At 43.2% G+C, this 16,253-nt stretch overlaps 1 protein-coding gene across 15 annotated transcripts in view; it reads left to right on the plus strand.

The window, feature by feature from the left end:
- The window catches only part of TET1 (tet methylcytosine dioxygenase 1), a 105,426-nt gene that overhangs the window by 45,870 nt on the left and 43,303 nt on the right, over window positions 1–16,253 (plus strand). For 12 of the 15 annotated variants that reach the window (XM_032694795.1, XM_032694792.1, XM_032694790.1 and 9 more), the window contains one exon: window positions 4,695–4,745. The exons of 1 other annotated variant lie outside the window; for it this stretch is intronic. In XM_032694795.1, the coding sequence (XP_032550686.1) occupies window positions 4,695–4,745 (51 nt within the window). Of the gene's footprint in view, window positions 1–90; window positions 172–4,539; window positions 4,596–4,694; window positions 4,746–16,253 lie in introns of those variants that run through there. 2 more of the 15 variants (XM_032694804.1, XM_032694803.1) reach the window with 2 other exon arrangements.

Consider the following 16,253-nt stretch of genomic DNA (forward strand, 5'->3'; position numbering starts at 1 on the left):
CAGTTCACACTGGGGAGAATGCACCTACCAAACCTTTCTCAGTAGCAATTCCATTAAAATGGTGTGTTCTTGCAGCACGTAGGAATTCCCGTCAGCTGCCGAGATCCAGGAGAGCTCCTGGTTTCACTGCTCTGGCCTGTGCTTATCAGGGTTGGCTGTTCTGGTTGTAAGGTAGGCAAGCAGAATGAAGAGTCCTGTGAAGGGATATGGTACATTCCCCTTTGTGGGGGAAGTATATTTTAAGATCTAATGTTTAGGGAAGTAGGCTTAAACAGCTTGGCTCAGAATTCATTCAAAGACTCTGTCTCAACTACTTCTAAATACTCTTAAAAAAAAGGGGGTGGGGAGGGACAGCTGTGTGACTTTACGTATTAAAACAACAAAGGTGGTAGAGACTTAGCCAGACTTTTTACAGCAAAAGAGTAGTGACATTATGTCCTTTTGTATATTTAGTCAGTAGGATGGAAGAAGCTCATGGGAGAAAATTGGTGGAGTTGAGGTAGGAAGTGTTCTAAAAGCCATGTTTTAAAAAGGGGTTTGGCAGGGTTGTTGAAAGGAAGTACTCCAGTTTTTCTGTCAACCTTTGTTTTCCAGGCTAAACATACTTCTTTTCTTGTTGCTCAGGCTGACCTTCTCCTTGCAGATTAGCTTTTCTCCTTCACCTTTGTCCTCTCTGGGCACTCCTTTTGCTTTCTTTATGAGAAATTCCTTGTTTTTATTCTTTTCTTTGGCAGCTTTTGTTTTGATGTGCTTTTATTTTATTGGACTGGTCACATTCTGTACAGTGCGTTCAGAGCTGCACCAGAGGCCTCCTTCATTTCTCGTTAAATCTTGTATGAAGTTTCAGGGAACTGCATGGAGGAAATTAAGTATTCCTGACATTTAAGAACATGTCAGATATTTTCTTATAAAACTGTATTTGAATGAAACCTGGTGCCTTTTCAGATATTCTTAGAAAGGAGCTTTGCCTCATTTCTGAACTCTAGAAACTGTGCTCTGAGGAAATGAGAGAAAAGTATTTCTACGATGTTATATGAGCTCTTTAAAGATGTTGAGATCCAGGAGAAGGTGTTGGGGGATGGGGAGCATTCTGGCACTCTGTTCAGCAGCTGTCCTTTAGATAAGATTGCAGGGAATCCCATTGTGTTTTCCCAAACTGGTAGCACTGGGACTTGTGTGACAGTAATGAAGGCAGCTGGGGAAAACCCAAAACTGTGGGTCTCTGTCCATGGTATAGAAAGTGAACTTAAATAATTAAGAGAAATGGGGTTGGCTTCAGTGTGTTCCTTGCTCAGGAGAGTCATGCATCTTTCTCATGTTGGTGGAATGTGAGCATTTTTTGGAGGTGATTCACTGGGAGGAGAGTGTAGGGGATGGACATGCTCTGCGTGAGCATAGCTTAAATGTTGGTGTTTTGCCTTAAAGGGAATTATCTCTTCTCATTCTAACTAAAAAAATGCAGAAGTCCCAGTGAAGTCAGTGAGAGCTCTGCATTAAACGGCTGTATAGCCAGTGCAGGTTTTCCTTGAGAACTTACATGGATTTACACTTCTGGGGAGTAAGGCCTGGCTGGTAGAAGTTGTGCCTGTAAACTGAAGGGCATATTCCAACCCCCCTGCCCATATGTGCACAGGCACATATGAGAGTATCAGTTGTGTTTGGAGCTCCTATTAAGTGACTGTTATTTCCATTAATTCACACATAATCCAGATGAAGATTTGAAAACTATATTGGACCTGAAAAATATCACTTAAGAATAACATCCCCATAAACCTTCAGTGATATTTTACCTTCCTGAATGTAATGGGTTTTGCAGGGATGTGACATCATGAAAGTTTGGATCAAGTATTGTGGGCTCCAGCTCCCAGCCCCTGTGTGTGGCAATATTGTTCCATGTAATGCCCTTCTTCCTGAGGGGTTTGCACTGGGGCTGTCTGGGGAGGAGTTGGTAAAGAAAAATCCTGAAATATAGGAGGGAAAACGTGTTTTTTTTTTTCTTATTGAAATGGTTTGAAAGAGCAGCCTAGTAAATGTAAGCAGGGCTGAAAGCACGTGCTGGGGGGGAGCTTTAGTTTGTGTGAGGTAATTGTTGGATTTAGTGGGACCTGTAGTCAACAGTGACAAAAAAGCATCAGGCCACTGAGTGTAAGTTTGCTGGGTTGTCCAAGGTGTCTCAAGACATCTTCTTTAATAGCTGTAATCTGAGTAACATGGGATATTAAATAACAATAAGGGCCTGCCTGCTTGTGGGTTTTTAACACACTGCCGAAACCCAGACATATTTAAAAAGGATGCTGCAATTCAAGTTGGTTGGGAACTTTCCAGTCAGCCATTCCTTGAATGGAAAATGCTGATTTAACAGGAAGCTTTCACGGCTACTATCTGTCTCGATGCAACTGTCTTTGAGGAAACTTTCCCAAGGTTCCAAATGAAATTCCTGCTTAAAACTGAAAAAGGGGATGAGAATTATTAGAACAGCTTGGTGGTAAGGGTTTTTTGCCTGATGCAGACCAGGGGCTTGAACTTTGGTCTCCCACATTCCATCTGTCTGCTCTTGAATTTTTTTTTAAAGGTTTTGCTCTGCTTTGGAACACAACTAAGTGTTGAAATCCAAAAAAAAAGAAAAAAAAGAAAACAAAAAAAAAACCCCAAACAAGCAAAAAACAAAAAGCAAAATGGAATTCTTGTTTTTCAGCCAGGCCTAGCTATAATCAAGAAACTTAGACTTCGTGGTATTTATTTTACAATAGACTCTAGAAATATGGAAACCACTTGAATTTTAAAATGAGTGCACAGAAACACTCCTGGAGTGTGGCTCTTGAGTTGAAGGGGGGAGCACCCAGCTGGGCGAGTTTGAGGTGTGTGATGAGCAGAGCTGCACAGGGGGCAGGGCAGGGAGCTGCAGTAGAGCAGTTTACTCTTGTTTTACACACACACTCTGGGGGTGGAAAATAATTGACTTGTGCTACTTTACCATTCTGTGATCCTGGGTGTGGACTCTAATGCAGCGTAAATTACAGTGAGATGGATTAGTTTGTGCTCTAGTTATTTTCAGAGGCTGTATTTAACAAGTTCCCTCTTCACTGCTCCTTACTTTCTGTGCTAGTCTTTAAAGCTTTTATGGGGAAATTTTTATTTGAAGAGGTTTCTTTCTTTCCTTGGTATGAGGATCCATCCTAACACGAGAGGAAAGTACTGGAGTAACAAGGACTTTCCTGAAATCACTCTCTAGTGCACACACTAAACTAGGGACTAAGTCAGAATACTGGGTCTTAGGTTTCTAAGAAAACAATTCTTTTTCTGGACTGTAAAGCAACTTGAGTAGCCAAAACTGCAAAGAAGAATCAGATCACTGAGTGTTCTTTTTTTATTATGCATAAGGACCCTTGCAGACTTGGGGAAAAAATTACAAATCAGTACTTTTATTTTACCTGATCCTAAATCCTATTTAATGCATCAAATGAGGAGCTTAGATATGAGGTAGCATCAGACAACAGAAGTGGGCAGCAGCTTTTTCTGAACTGATCCTCTGCAGAAGGAGCTGTGTGTCCCTGCCTGGGCATTTGTACCAGTGACCGGCCAGGGAGTGCAGTTTAGCAGCAGAGGCAGAAAACAGGTTCAGATTGCAGTCTGTAGCTCATGAAAAGATGTTCTTGTTGGGTTTGTTTGTTTGTTTTCTTTTGTTTAGTGTACAGCTGCACGGCCAGCGTTCTGGTTTAGATGTCAGCTGCAGATGGTTTCGGTGAATGCCTCGGTGGCTGCAGCGTTAGATACGCTGTGATTTGTTTGTCCCTAGTTAGCGAACGTCTGTGATCCAGGAGGGCTCGGTGTGACCCCTCCGCCCTCCCTCCATCCGTGCTAACGTGGAGCTGTGGGAAAATGATGGCCCTTGCTGTTTCTCTGGTGGGCAGTTCCCGCCGCGATGCCTTTGCAGCAGCTCGGTTCTGTCGGAGCCGTGTCTCTCCTCGGGGCCGTGCGGGCGGGTCCGGGGCTCCCGCTCCCGGACTGGCATTGCCGCGGTTCCCGGGGCAGCAGGCCAAGGAGTTCCTTGGCTGCGGGCTCGCCCAGGTGAGCGCCGGCTCCTCCCGTCCGTGGGACGCTCCGTGCGGGAGCGCTGCCCGCGGAGCCGCGGCCCGGGCGCCGCGGTCCGTGCACGGCGCCGTGCGCGCGCGCGCACGGAGCCACGCGTGCGGGTGCACGGGGGCCGTGTCCTCGCCTGACCCCGAGCCCGGCCGCGCTGCCCGGGGCGGGTGGCCCCGCACCGCCCGGGCCGTGCGCGGGATGGGGAGGGGCGGGGGGGGGGGGAGAGACCCGGGCTCCGCCTCCGCGGGGCGCGGCGGGTCCGCGCCGGCTCTTGCGGGAGCCCCTTTGTTTGCGCGCGCGGCCGCGGGGGGGCGCTGCGGGGCGCGCGCTCCCGCGGGGGCCGCACGAGGCGCGCGGCCGCCGCTGCGGCAGGAAGCAAAGATGGCGGGGCCGGGCCGGCGCCGTGAGGGGCAGCGCGGGGCGCCCGCGATGTGAGGGCGCCGCGGGGGCGGCGGACGGGCCGCCGGGAGCCGCCGCCGGCCCGCGCGGGGGCCGCGTGTAAAGCACTCCGGGTACTGCAGAAATACCGCTGTTCCTTAATAAAAAAATCGGAGGTGTCTTGCCTGCCTTTGTGACCACAACTTATGTTCTGCAATTTGATGTTTTTTTAGGTTCTAACAGAAAACAAAAGGCCTCAGAGGAGGAAGCAAAGAGTTTTAAAGGTAACCGATGATTGCTTTGATATTTATCCCCTCCCGTTTTGAGCAGCATTTTCGTGTCATACAGCCCAGGAAGCCCAAGGGTTAAAGGCTGGGTAGCGGCGCTTTCCAGCTATTCAGCAGATTAGCTAATTTTAAAAGCACAGAACATGTCCTTTCGCTCCTCTCTCTCTCTCCAGCATGTTGTAGACATATTTGAACCTTTCTGCACAAGTCTGCCTACCAAAAGTTTGCTTTCCATCGCATCAAAGGTTCCCTTTAATTTTCTGTTTCTAGTTTCATAATTCCAAAGGTTACAGGCAAATGTCTTTAGCATACAGGTTTTATGGCATCTGATATTTTATGCGAGAAGTCAATGTTATAATGCAAGCCAAGTTAACAAAAGTGGAATTTTTTTGCTTACTGTACTGTAGTTTTGATTTCCTTTCTTCCATTAAACTTTAGAACACCTCAGCTGAAACTGAAAATTTTGTGTACTTACAACAACCTCCGGTTTCACATGGTAACAGGTTCCTTCAACACTCTTTTAAGATGGTTATCCTTCATGATAACAAAAGACTGGTGTTTCAAATGGAAATGTCTTAGTTTTTATAACAAAACACAGACTTGCTACCCTCATGGCTAATTTTTTTTAAGAAGAAGTAACAGGTAGCACATGGATACTTCATCTTTCAGTTAATGTTTAGAATATTTTTAATAGAAATAAGTTGTTAATTGTGTTTTTGCAAACTAACATGTTGGAGGATGGGTGGTGCAAGTAAGATGGATGGTATGTGTAAGATGAAGGTAAGGAAAATGAGAAAAAAATGTATGTTAAAGTTTGCATTAGTCTCTTTTACCAGCTAAATGTAATATAGTTTAGTGTTGTCTTAGTACACTAAAATTTCTGAAGTTACTGGACATAGTGAATGTGATAAATGCAGAATGGTCTGTAGTGTAATTTTACTTGAAAACTTTCCAATATCCTGCTAGTTTTGTTGTCACTTTTACGCGTGACAGAAACTTTGGTAAGACAAACCAAAGTTAAGATGAAGTAAGGAGCAAATAACCTTATTTGACTTGCATGTGTGCCCAACCTCAAGGGCGTCTGTCTCTTCATGTGGGAATAGTAGTGCAAACCACCTACCTGTATGCTGATAGTAATTGTGGTTGTACAACACTAGCAAGTGCTTTTTGTTCTTGCATTAAGTACATTAATTCATTAAAATGTGAGCATTTTCATTATGTTGTGGGTATGCTTTTAATTACTGCCGCTCTTGTCAGATAGTACGTAGGTGTAGCTCAAACTTGGAGCATTTGCTCATTCTGTTTTGTGCAGTTGATGGTAGGATGCAAAAGGAGGGATGTTTGTAAATGAACTGTTCAGTTTGTAGCATGTTGGTGTGATGTGTTCTGTCAAAGGGTGCAAAACATGTTTGTTTTGGTCACAGCCACACAGGTTGTGTTGGGTGTCTGTCTGCAGTTGGGGTTCATAGCTGGGTCTTGAGGTTTTCCTCTGGACTCGATCTTGCCACTGTTTGGGATTTGATGGCCCAGCAGGTTGCTATGTAATATGATACTGCCATTCCTCTCCTTTCCGGAAAGCCTTCTGAAGAGTTTTTTCCCCTCTTGCTCTTGAGTGGAAAGGCTTGGCTGGTTCTGGGTGTGTGCATAGTATCCATGTCAGCCGTTGGACTTGGCTTTATTTCTGGTTTGACTTTTCCTTTGCTGAACTGATTCTGCAGTATTTCCTCTTTGCTTTAGGTGCTGTTCTTTGTGTTTGCTAGTATTTGTCTTTGTTTGGTGATGCTGAAGTGTATTTCCTAAGAGTTTGTTCACTTGCATCCACTGAATGAGGCACGGTACCTCTCAAGGCATCTCGCTGGATTGGGGTTGGTGGGGTTGGCCTTTGTTTTTGGAGTGGAGGAGGGAGTTTGGGCATCTTAAGTTACATTACAGCTCTGACAGCTGCAGTGAACTTGAAGAAAAGCTGCATAACTTGCAGAATTCTTTACTGGGGCATTTTTAAAAATGTGACATTTTGGTCTGTGACTCTAACCTGGCTTCTGTTCTTGGTGGGACTGCCATGTGAAGGGGTGTTGTCTTACCTGTTGAATTATAACTTAAGTGTTTGATTTAATGATTGTAGTGATTGAGGGCATCTGACCAGTGATGCTTTCAAAATTTCAACACAATATCCTTTTTTTTTCTTTGTAATTTCTTCAAGTAGTGTTCTTAACTTTCTTAAAGGAGGAGTTTGTAGTATTTTCTTCCAGTAATACATGTAGTTAGTATTTTTTCTAATCCTCTTAAGTTTTGATAGAGACATATTTATTTACTTGGAGGGATCATGTTCTTTCTAATTGTGCTGCTTTGGACCAGCATATCCACAAATTCTGTACAGGCTCAAAATAAGCAATGGTTTCCTGTTGAAAATGGGTTGAACACATAAAGAAGACTAAAAGTGATATATACTATTATGCTGTATCTTTTGTTTACTATTTACACTTGTGTTTTAATGCTCTTTTCTGGTTATTGGAGGAGTCACTTAGGAAATTCTTCCATGCCATAAATACTGCATTAATTCTCCATGTTTATTTTGAAAGAACATGTGAAATACTCATCACTTCTAGCAAGCAAGTGCTCATTAAAGAAAGTCTTTGTGAGCTCACAGTAATGGATATGAAGGAAGGAATATACTTAGTTGTCCTTGGGGTTTATATTGTGTTTTTTCAGACGCTTATTTAATTTTATTCCTGGTAATGGAAAATCTATATGGAAGGGATTCATACTTAAAAATTCATTTGCCTGCATTTCCAAAGGGTTCTTGCACCCCCTGCTTCACTTACCATCTTTCTTTTTGCCCCTTCCTGGTGTCCTGGCTCAATTTGGGCAGGGCAGGGCACCTCCCCTTAGCGGTGAGGAAGTGCTTGCAGTCACTTGCAAGTTCATCAACACAGAGCTCAGAAGACTGGGACAGTTGCCTTTGGCATCACGTTGTCAGGGAATCTACGCTGACCACGAGTAGGCAGCAGTGGCACCAGTAAGGAAACCTCCCACAGATCAGGAGGCAGGGAAATACAGCCCGGGGTCTTTCCACAGTGGTCTGTGCAGCCAAGGCTGCCTTTTGGATGGCTGTGGGTGTTTGCTGCCCTGATGGAGATCTAAAAAAAAAAAGAAAAGTAAGAAAAAAAAAGGGAGGAAAACAGAAGGGAAGAGACTGTGGGAGAGATCCAGAATTATATATGCAGTGCTAAGTGAGTTTTGTGACTGCAGGCACAGTCTTTGTTCTCTGCCTGCCTCTGTTTATGCATAAACACTGCAGTGGTGACTGAGGGGCCAGGAGAGTGCAATGATGCTCAGGCTCCATAAAATTCCTGCACTTCAAGATGAGCCAAAAGGCAGAGATGACTCAGTATCTAGAACTTTTGGATTGTTTATAAACATCATATTAAGAACAATAAAAGTTAAACTTCCATCAAAGCTGCAAATAGCTGCTTGAGCACCCTCTTAATTTTTCTCCTCCATGCATAAAAAGCATAGTTTTTCCTGTAAAAAACCAACTTTAAAATAAAGCTGACTTGGCAGACCTGCTGTTGCCCTTTTTATGATGCACTTTTAGTTTTGGTGCTTAAAGAAACTAAAATTACACCTTTTTTTTGTCAAGGTCACATATGTGTTAACAAGGTTTAGGAAAGTAACTGCTACAGTTCATGATAGTGCTTTGAGTGAGCAAGGATTGAACTGATTTTGAACATTTATTCTAAATTATAGTGTATGTTTTTAGTGCAGAATATCTGCCAAAATATTTAGCTGGAAGAAATTAAAGTTTATTACTTTTTTCCCCTTTAAACTGAGATGAGCAAGTCAATGAATGGAATTGCGCTGCTGTGGAATTTTAGAGGGGAAGAAGGCAGAATGGTGCAATACACATTTGAATGGGTGTTGACCGTATTTGTTATGGTTTTTTAGAAGGGACATTGTCACCTTGGAGCATGTTCCTTCAGTAAATACCAATTAAAATTGCTTTGAGTACTGGTTGAAAGTGTCTGCCTGTTTCCTACATGTCTTTCTGCTCCCACTTTTTGAATAGGGAGAGAGCTTACTTTTGGTATTGGATGGTCCTACAAAAATTAGTAAATTTTATTTTTAACAGTAAGATAAATAACTTTGCTGTTACCTAGCTTTTTTTTAAAACTAAGTTATAATTTTTTGAAAGAAATGTTCTTATCTTGACCTTTTTCAAGCTGGGTGTGTGCCTGTCTAAATGAGATTAAATTTTTTTGCTCATGTGAACGTGTGGAGCACTTGCATGCTGTTTGTACAGTTCTGCTGGAGCTACTCATGTCTGTAGATGTGTTTTGAATAGAGTTCTAACAAAAAGCCTTTGTGAGTGGTCTGTAAATTATTAATCTTACTCTAGTAATTTTCTAATCCCTAATTTTTCCTGCCAGTTTCTGGTGCAGTTGAAGCCCATTCCTTGTGGACTTTTGCTGTGGTGCAGAGTAAGCTGGACAGGATGTGGAGATGCTGTCCTTCCCCGTTCCTGCCCAGCTCCCGTGCTCCGGTGCTGCTCCCTCTCCCATCCACCTCCTCCTCACAGCCCTCTGCTGCTCTTTGCCCCACAACTCCCCAGAATGCTGAGGGGAGAAAGGGACACTGTCCACTGAGAGGGGGACAGGGAGGAGTAAGGGTGTGTGTTTTAACTCCTCTGTTGCTGTGGCAGAGCAGTTGTGAGAGTGGTGCCAGTCCTCAGGGAACGGTGGGGCAGAGGAGTGTTGGGAAAGGCTGGGCTGAACCTCGTGATTACAGTGCTTTTAGAGGGGTTTGCACACTTGGAATGGCTATTTATTTGTAGATCTTGATTCTGATGGCGTGTTTGAGTGCGGTGCTGGGCCTTCCACCTTGTTGTATTTTAGAGGTGGAGCTTCTTAAAAAGGTAGAAAATGTGTTTGTGATCCAAAATGTCATTAAATATCCAGTAAACACAACATAGATTGTGAGAAGGACGGAAAACGTACACGTGGAGATGAAGGTCTGCTGTGTAGGTATATTGATACATTATTTTAGATTTCTTAAAGTTTCAGCATTACAAAATAAACACTGGTTTGGTATTCCAGGTATGTTGTTTTGTTTGGATTCACTACCGAATTATGAGCTCTAATCAATACTTGTACTTGCTGTGTGTAATGTAGGCACTGAAATACCAGAATGGCTTTTCCCATTCTAGTATTCTATTCTCAGTTTGCAGTTTGTCCACACACTTAGGGACAGTAATGTCTAGCAAGTGCTTTGACAGTGGGCACTGCCAGCTTAGGATCTGATACCATATTGTTACACAAGTTTGTTTATTGCTTTTAGTAATTGATGTGGGAGAAAACCAGTGAGGAGCCCCAAACTTCCCTTAGTGGCAGCAGATTTTTTTTCTTTCTGCCATGTTAAACTGTGATTTTTGTTTAGTGTTACTGAGTATGAGAAAGTTAGCAGCAAACTTTCCCATTGACATAGTAGAAACCTTGGTCATGTAGAGACATAAAGATTTAATTCTTAATTATAGGATTTCATTTGGGAGGTAAGAAGAATTCATGCATTTTTATGAAGGCATTTTCCTTTCAAGTGTTAAGCACATGAAACTTAACCAATTTAAAGAAAAAGGAAAACAGGATTTACCTATAAGCAACTAACAATAATCACTTTTCATTACTGATGTAAAAATAGAATATAGACTATATCTGACTGTCCCTCACAACTTTTAATATTAAGCCTTTTAGAATATTAGAATTTTTTGAGGCTGACTTAAAACTGAGTGGTTTGTGTCTTAACTGTGAACTTGTTTCTCAGTGTTGGTGCTGTCTGTATTGCATTGTGATTTAATTGATATAATTGATGCTCTAGTAAAATGGGGCGCAAGGTTTAATTTCCCTAAAATAAAGGTTTGCTGAATTTATGAGAGGAGAAACTTGTGTGTTTAAAGATGTGCAGCATTTCCTCATGTGACAGATGCTCACTGTCTGAGTTCTGCAGTGCCAGCGCCACTGTTTCAGTGCTGCTCCACAACAGCATTGCTGTTCTTCCTCTATGGGAGTGAAAGCTGCTCCTCCTGTGAAGAACAAGTGAAGTTACATACAATATGAATTCCATTTTGAGCTTTATTTAAACCATAGGTGTGTGCTAGCTAGAAGAGGAAACATCTCTAGGAAGTTTTTAGGTTGTTTTTCCTCGTGAGAGTAAGCAAAACATAGATGCAAAATCCGGGGTAGTGCTGCAGCCTTGTAGCTTGGTGGGTTAAGTGATCAGCATGGCTATTTTTTTCTTTTTAAAATCTGAATTACCTTGAGCTGCTTCTCTGAACTACCTGTCACCAACTTTTCTATTGCTAAAGAGTTACTCCTTTTAGTCTTGTGGCCCCTCAGCAGCTTTAAAACCAGGATAGAATAGTGGTGTGCATCCTTAGCAGTTCTGGTCTGAGAGCCTCTATGGGCATGTAGCAACTTGTAAACAATATAATTGGCTGCACAGCAGATTGTGGGGTCCTAAGTTAAAGAGCTGAGTATCTTCCTGCTTAGGTTACAGGTACTGTGGCAGTTGGGTTGTTAGCAGTTGGGATCTTCACGGTACTGAAACTGCAGGAAAATTTACTTGTATCGGTTTGGATCACATTTGGGTCTCACCCAGGCAAGATGTGGCAAACACTTGTTTGTGTGCTGAGAGGTTGCAAGACTGTATCCATTTACTTGGCTTCAGCATCACCTTTTAAAAATATCTCAAAGAACTCAAATTTGAAAACTTCCATGGATGAAAAGTGCATCAAAACATCTAACAAGATGCTTAAATTCTTTGCTCTTTCTCTGTCCCTCTGCAAAAATGTGCACCATCGTTCAAGGCCAGACTTCTCTGGCCTTAGCTTGGAGTCACTGAATCTTCTTGTACTTTTGTCTGCTGGAACAAGGAGCCCTCTGTTATCAGCATTCTTTTCCACATAGACGGGGCAGGAGTTTGTGGCTTTTCAATTTTCTTTTTCTTTGGCAAACTGCAGAGAGTGAGTGAGAGAGTGAACTTGAGTCTTTCACTTCAAGATGTTTCAGTCCTTTGTCATTGCTGTGGTCCTCGAAGCCCTCTCCAGCATACCAATGTCCTGCCTGAATCGGGGATGCCAGAACAGGACGCTTTGTTCCACTGGCAGGTGCAAAAGTGCCAAGTACAGGAGAGAAAGTAACCAGTCTTTCCCTAATTATATGGGGTTTTTATGCACCCAAGAATGTCATTGACCCTTCTGGCCATAAAGTGGCAACAGGAGTTTCTATAGTTACTGTGCAGTTGATCATTGACCATGTTAATGTCCTCTGTGAGGGCACTGCTTTCTGAGGTAGGAACCTTTTGGAAGTGCAGTCTCACGTCTGTTCCTGGATACACAACTTCTCCTTCAGCTGGGAGGAAAGGGCTGACCTGCCAGCTTCATTTAGGAAGCATCATGTCTGCTCTTTGCATTATATACTCTCTTTTATAAGTCTGAATTTCAGTGTTCTTTGAGAACCTTGTGAAGAATGTTGCACACTGCTGTGATCCGCTCCCTGAAGCCCCTTCTGTGAAGGCTGTGCTGATTCTCCGTTTACAGTGCAGGGCCAGGCAGCCCTTCCTTGACACTGTGCTGAGGGTTTCACAGACCACAAGAGGCATTAGTGAGTGTGGGTGAAGTCAAAGACTGAATTTCTTTCATCTCTGCTTTTGAGTTAAAGCACATTAGGAAAAGTTCTGTTAGGGATTACATATTGCTGCTGATTGTATCGTTTTTCTTTTGTGGCTTAATTGAGTGGTATATTTTCCAGAGCTGCCAGAATCTCTTTTGAGTGCTCAGTTTCAGTGTTGAAGACAAATGATTGAATAATTCAAAACACCAGTAAAAAACAAACCAAACCAAACCCAAACCCCAAAGAAAACAAAAACCACCAAGCAAAATGCTTGTTTATGTTTGCTTCTGTGGCAGAAGAAGTATTGTAATGTTCATGGTTTTTTCTTTCTTAACACATCCACTTCTTGGATGTGAGAGAAAGGCACGTCCTTCACTCTCTATTTTTTCTTGCTTCTGTTTGCAGCTTTCTACAACGTAGAGCTCAGAGTTGATGGAAACAATTTGAGTTTGCGGCTGAGAGCCTATTTCCAAGTAGTAATTCAATAAATACATTTCTGTGGGAGTCAACATGTTAAGCCTTTAGAGTCAGAATTAGTCTCCTGTAGTTTATTTTGCTAAGCTGTAGCTTGGAGGATGTTCTTTGCTGTTGTGTCTACAGATATGGGGGAAAAAAAGTAACCAGAGCAGACTTTGCAGCTGCAGTAAGATCAGTGTGAAATGCGACGTGCTGTGATGCTCAAGTTGGTGACTTTGGGTGGATTTGATCCTTGGGGCCAGGGAAGTCAGGAGTGAGGGGGATCTCTCCAGGAAAACCTGGATGCCCCAGGTTAGATGACTTTCTCCAGATTTGCAGAGCTTCTTGTTCCCCTGAATTTCTGTATAATCCAACCTCTCTCTTAAAACTTGTCAACATAGTTTTGCCAAGTCCTGTCCTGTTCCTCTGCCATCTGTGAATGTTGCTCTCTTGAGAAGCAGAACATCATGTAAATGCAGTCTGTGTTCCATTAACGATGCTCCCCAGTCCGGTTCTCTGCACTAAGGCCTATAGAACATGTGCCTGGTCTGACCTGCTGCAGGAGTGTGGGGCACTGAGACTGTCGTGTCCACAGTTTTACACAAGTGTGCTGGGAACTGCTTTCTGCCTCTGGTGAGCTTTATGGGAATAGCCCCCAGCTTGCAGCTTGGCTCCTACTTGGCTGTTCTCTCTTTGAGGAGCCTGCTGGGAGACCCTGCTCAGGCTGCAGCCTTGAGCAGCAACCTACAGCACGTTGTCTGCATTACTGTAGTCAAACATGTGGCTGAAGTAGACATTAGTCCTTAAATGTATTCTTGTATCTGCCTTTATTTTAATGCAAAAAACCCCTTTGGCTGTACCCAGAAGGTGGCCTGTAGTTTGCACAGCATCCTGCCTCATATTTGTCTCTGTTCTAACCAGTGCTTGGCTTCCAGCACGGCACACAGTACAAGTCACTGTTTGTCCACACCTGTGCTCTGTCTCCCTGTTGCCTGTCCTGTCCATGTCTTATCTTCTTCCCCCTGTATATTGATCCTATCCAGTACAAGTCCTGGATCCCCCTGAATTTCTGCCCGTCCTGGGGAGCAGACAGTGGAAGTGGGAATAAATTGTGCTGGTCAGACTGGCTGGTGCTCTCCTGTCTCTGGTGAGGCAGTGACATCTGACAGGCGGACCATGAATAACACATCCTCTTTCAGTGTTAGATAAAGTACATTGGGGGTTTCTTCCAAACAGTGTTTCTGAAAGAAAACTTCTGTTGTGGCATTTGAGCTCTGAGAAGCTGCTAGCTCTATCCCAGCATGGAAGGGCCTGTGGGAATGGCTGCATGGCTGCAGCCTCTGCAAAGGATCCAGGCTTACCCACTGCACACAGTCCTACTTGTCCTCTTAGGCTGCTGAGTGTTGGCACCTTGGAAGAGCTGTCTTTTGGGTCATCCTGGTTATTGGCACAAGGTGGGGGGATGCAAGCATTCTTGGAGCGTTGGGCACTGTATTCTCATGGGGCCCTGGGCAGAATCCTACAGGGAGGGCTGTTTTGGGGGACTTGACATTGGTTATCATGTTACTCATCATGACTTGCTTATAGAGCTGTTTTATCAGTAGTTTGTTTGGGCATCATCTGTTATTTCTCCTCTCTGGGAGTGTTTGACTCTGGTGCTGTCCTTGATTGTACAGTGTGTTGTCACCACCTCTAGAGGTTTGAAATGAGAGACACAAACTGATGGCCTATTTGCTGTTGTTCACAAGATGTGGAAATGTCTTTAGGGTAGTTTTCAGCTTTGGATTCTGATTGTGAGCTGGTGAACTCTTTGCATTATGTCAGAGGCATGTTGTGTTAAAAGAGAAGTTAATAGTAGACCCTTTTCAGAATGTGAAATGATTTGCTGTAACTGGCTGTTTGTGTCTGCTGGAAGCATTAGTTCCCAGAGTGAATTTCTGTGTGTGTGTACATAAGAGATAATATCTGGATGAAGTTTAAGTCCTACAGCAGTGGCCACAGCAGACTTTGTGGTTCCTGCCCTAATAGCACAAACTGCAGCAGAGTCTAAGCTTGAGCATGATTTGTTGGTGGTTTCTGTGTCCTGGCAGAGTAGTGCTCTCCTTAATGAGAGAGAGGGAAATGACTCCTATTGATCTGGTTTATTCAGCTTTTCATTACACTTCTGTAAAAGCCCTAGAAATCGATGGGATCAGACTCATGTGCTTAACTTCCACAATCCCAAGCACAGTGTTATCCTTGCCTGTAGTTTTCACATTTGTTTTGAGTCGTGATTCAGGACTTAGAGATGGATTGCTTCTCAGCTGAGGGGAGGAATCAAACAAGCTCTATCCCTGCTAGTGTCTGCATTGCTCTTTTGGGAGATAACAACTTTACAGACAACAGACTATCCAGTGGCTTTTTCTGCTTGTCAGAGAGAAGAAAGGTATCTTTTAGGCTCCATTGCAGTTCAGTTACAAGAGATAAAGCAACATAGTGCTCAAAAGGCAGAGTTTGATTAAAACAATAATATCTGATTTTATGGCAATATTAATTCTTCATGTGGAAAAACAAAATATGAACTAAATCGTGCCAAGAATATGATTCATCTGGTTCTTTTTTCTGCCTCATTGCGTGTGGGCAGCTTGCAGTAGTGTTAGTGGAATATATGTAAGAGGAATAATTTTAAAAGTGATCTCACTTTGCTGCTGGGATCCCTGGGGTCTTGGGAACACAGTACTGTACCTGTGCAGCACTAGCAGATTAGGGGGTATCCAGAGTATTTTTGAGCACAGTAGTGCTTTTTTGGTCAGATGAAGGATTTTATTGAGGAACAACCTCGTTGAGAGCAGGGTGTGATGTTTTTTTTGGACTGAGTTCTACCAGTGGATTCTGTGTCAGATCTTCTCACCTCTGCTAATTGTGGATGGACCCTCCTCTTTCCCCACACCTGCTCCCAAATTACCAGCCTTAGGTTAATAGCTTTTTTTAATGTAGCGAACAGTCCTTCTAACATGTTGTCATGTTGACAATGTGCAGATGGTGGGGAATTAGTTTTAATCTATTTAATTCTAACTCCTCAGCCTCCTAATTGTCTGATTAAATAATTCTGAATAACAATTTTACATTGTTGAGACAACTTTTGGATTGATAGAGATATTAGATACACTTTTGCTGAAGAAAGAACAGCAATTTCGTATCCTAGTTCTTTATGAAATTAAATTGAGGTAATTGAAATTCAGCTTTCGATCAGGTTTTGTGGGGTTTTACTTTCCTGTGGTGGACTCTTAAATATTTTCTAGTACAGCTGCAGAGATCTGTGTGATGCATTTGCCCCTGCTAGCAATAGAACTGTTTAATCTGTTTAGCTTTGGGGATCCCGTAGTAATTGCTCAGTGATCCTTGGCCC

The sequence above is a fragment of the Chiroxiphia lanceolata genome, chromosome 8 (genome assembly GCF_009829145.1).
Source record: "Chiroxiphia lanceolata isolate bChiLan1 chromosome 8, bChiLan1.pri, whole genome shotgun sequence".
Lineage (NCBI taxonomy): Eukaryota > Metazoa > Chordata > Aves > Passeriformes > Pipridae > Chiroxiphia > Chiroxiphia lanceolata.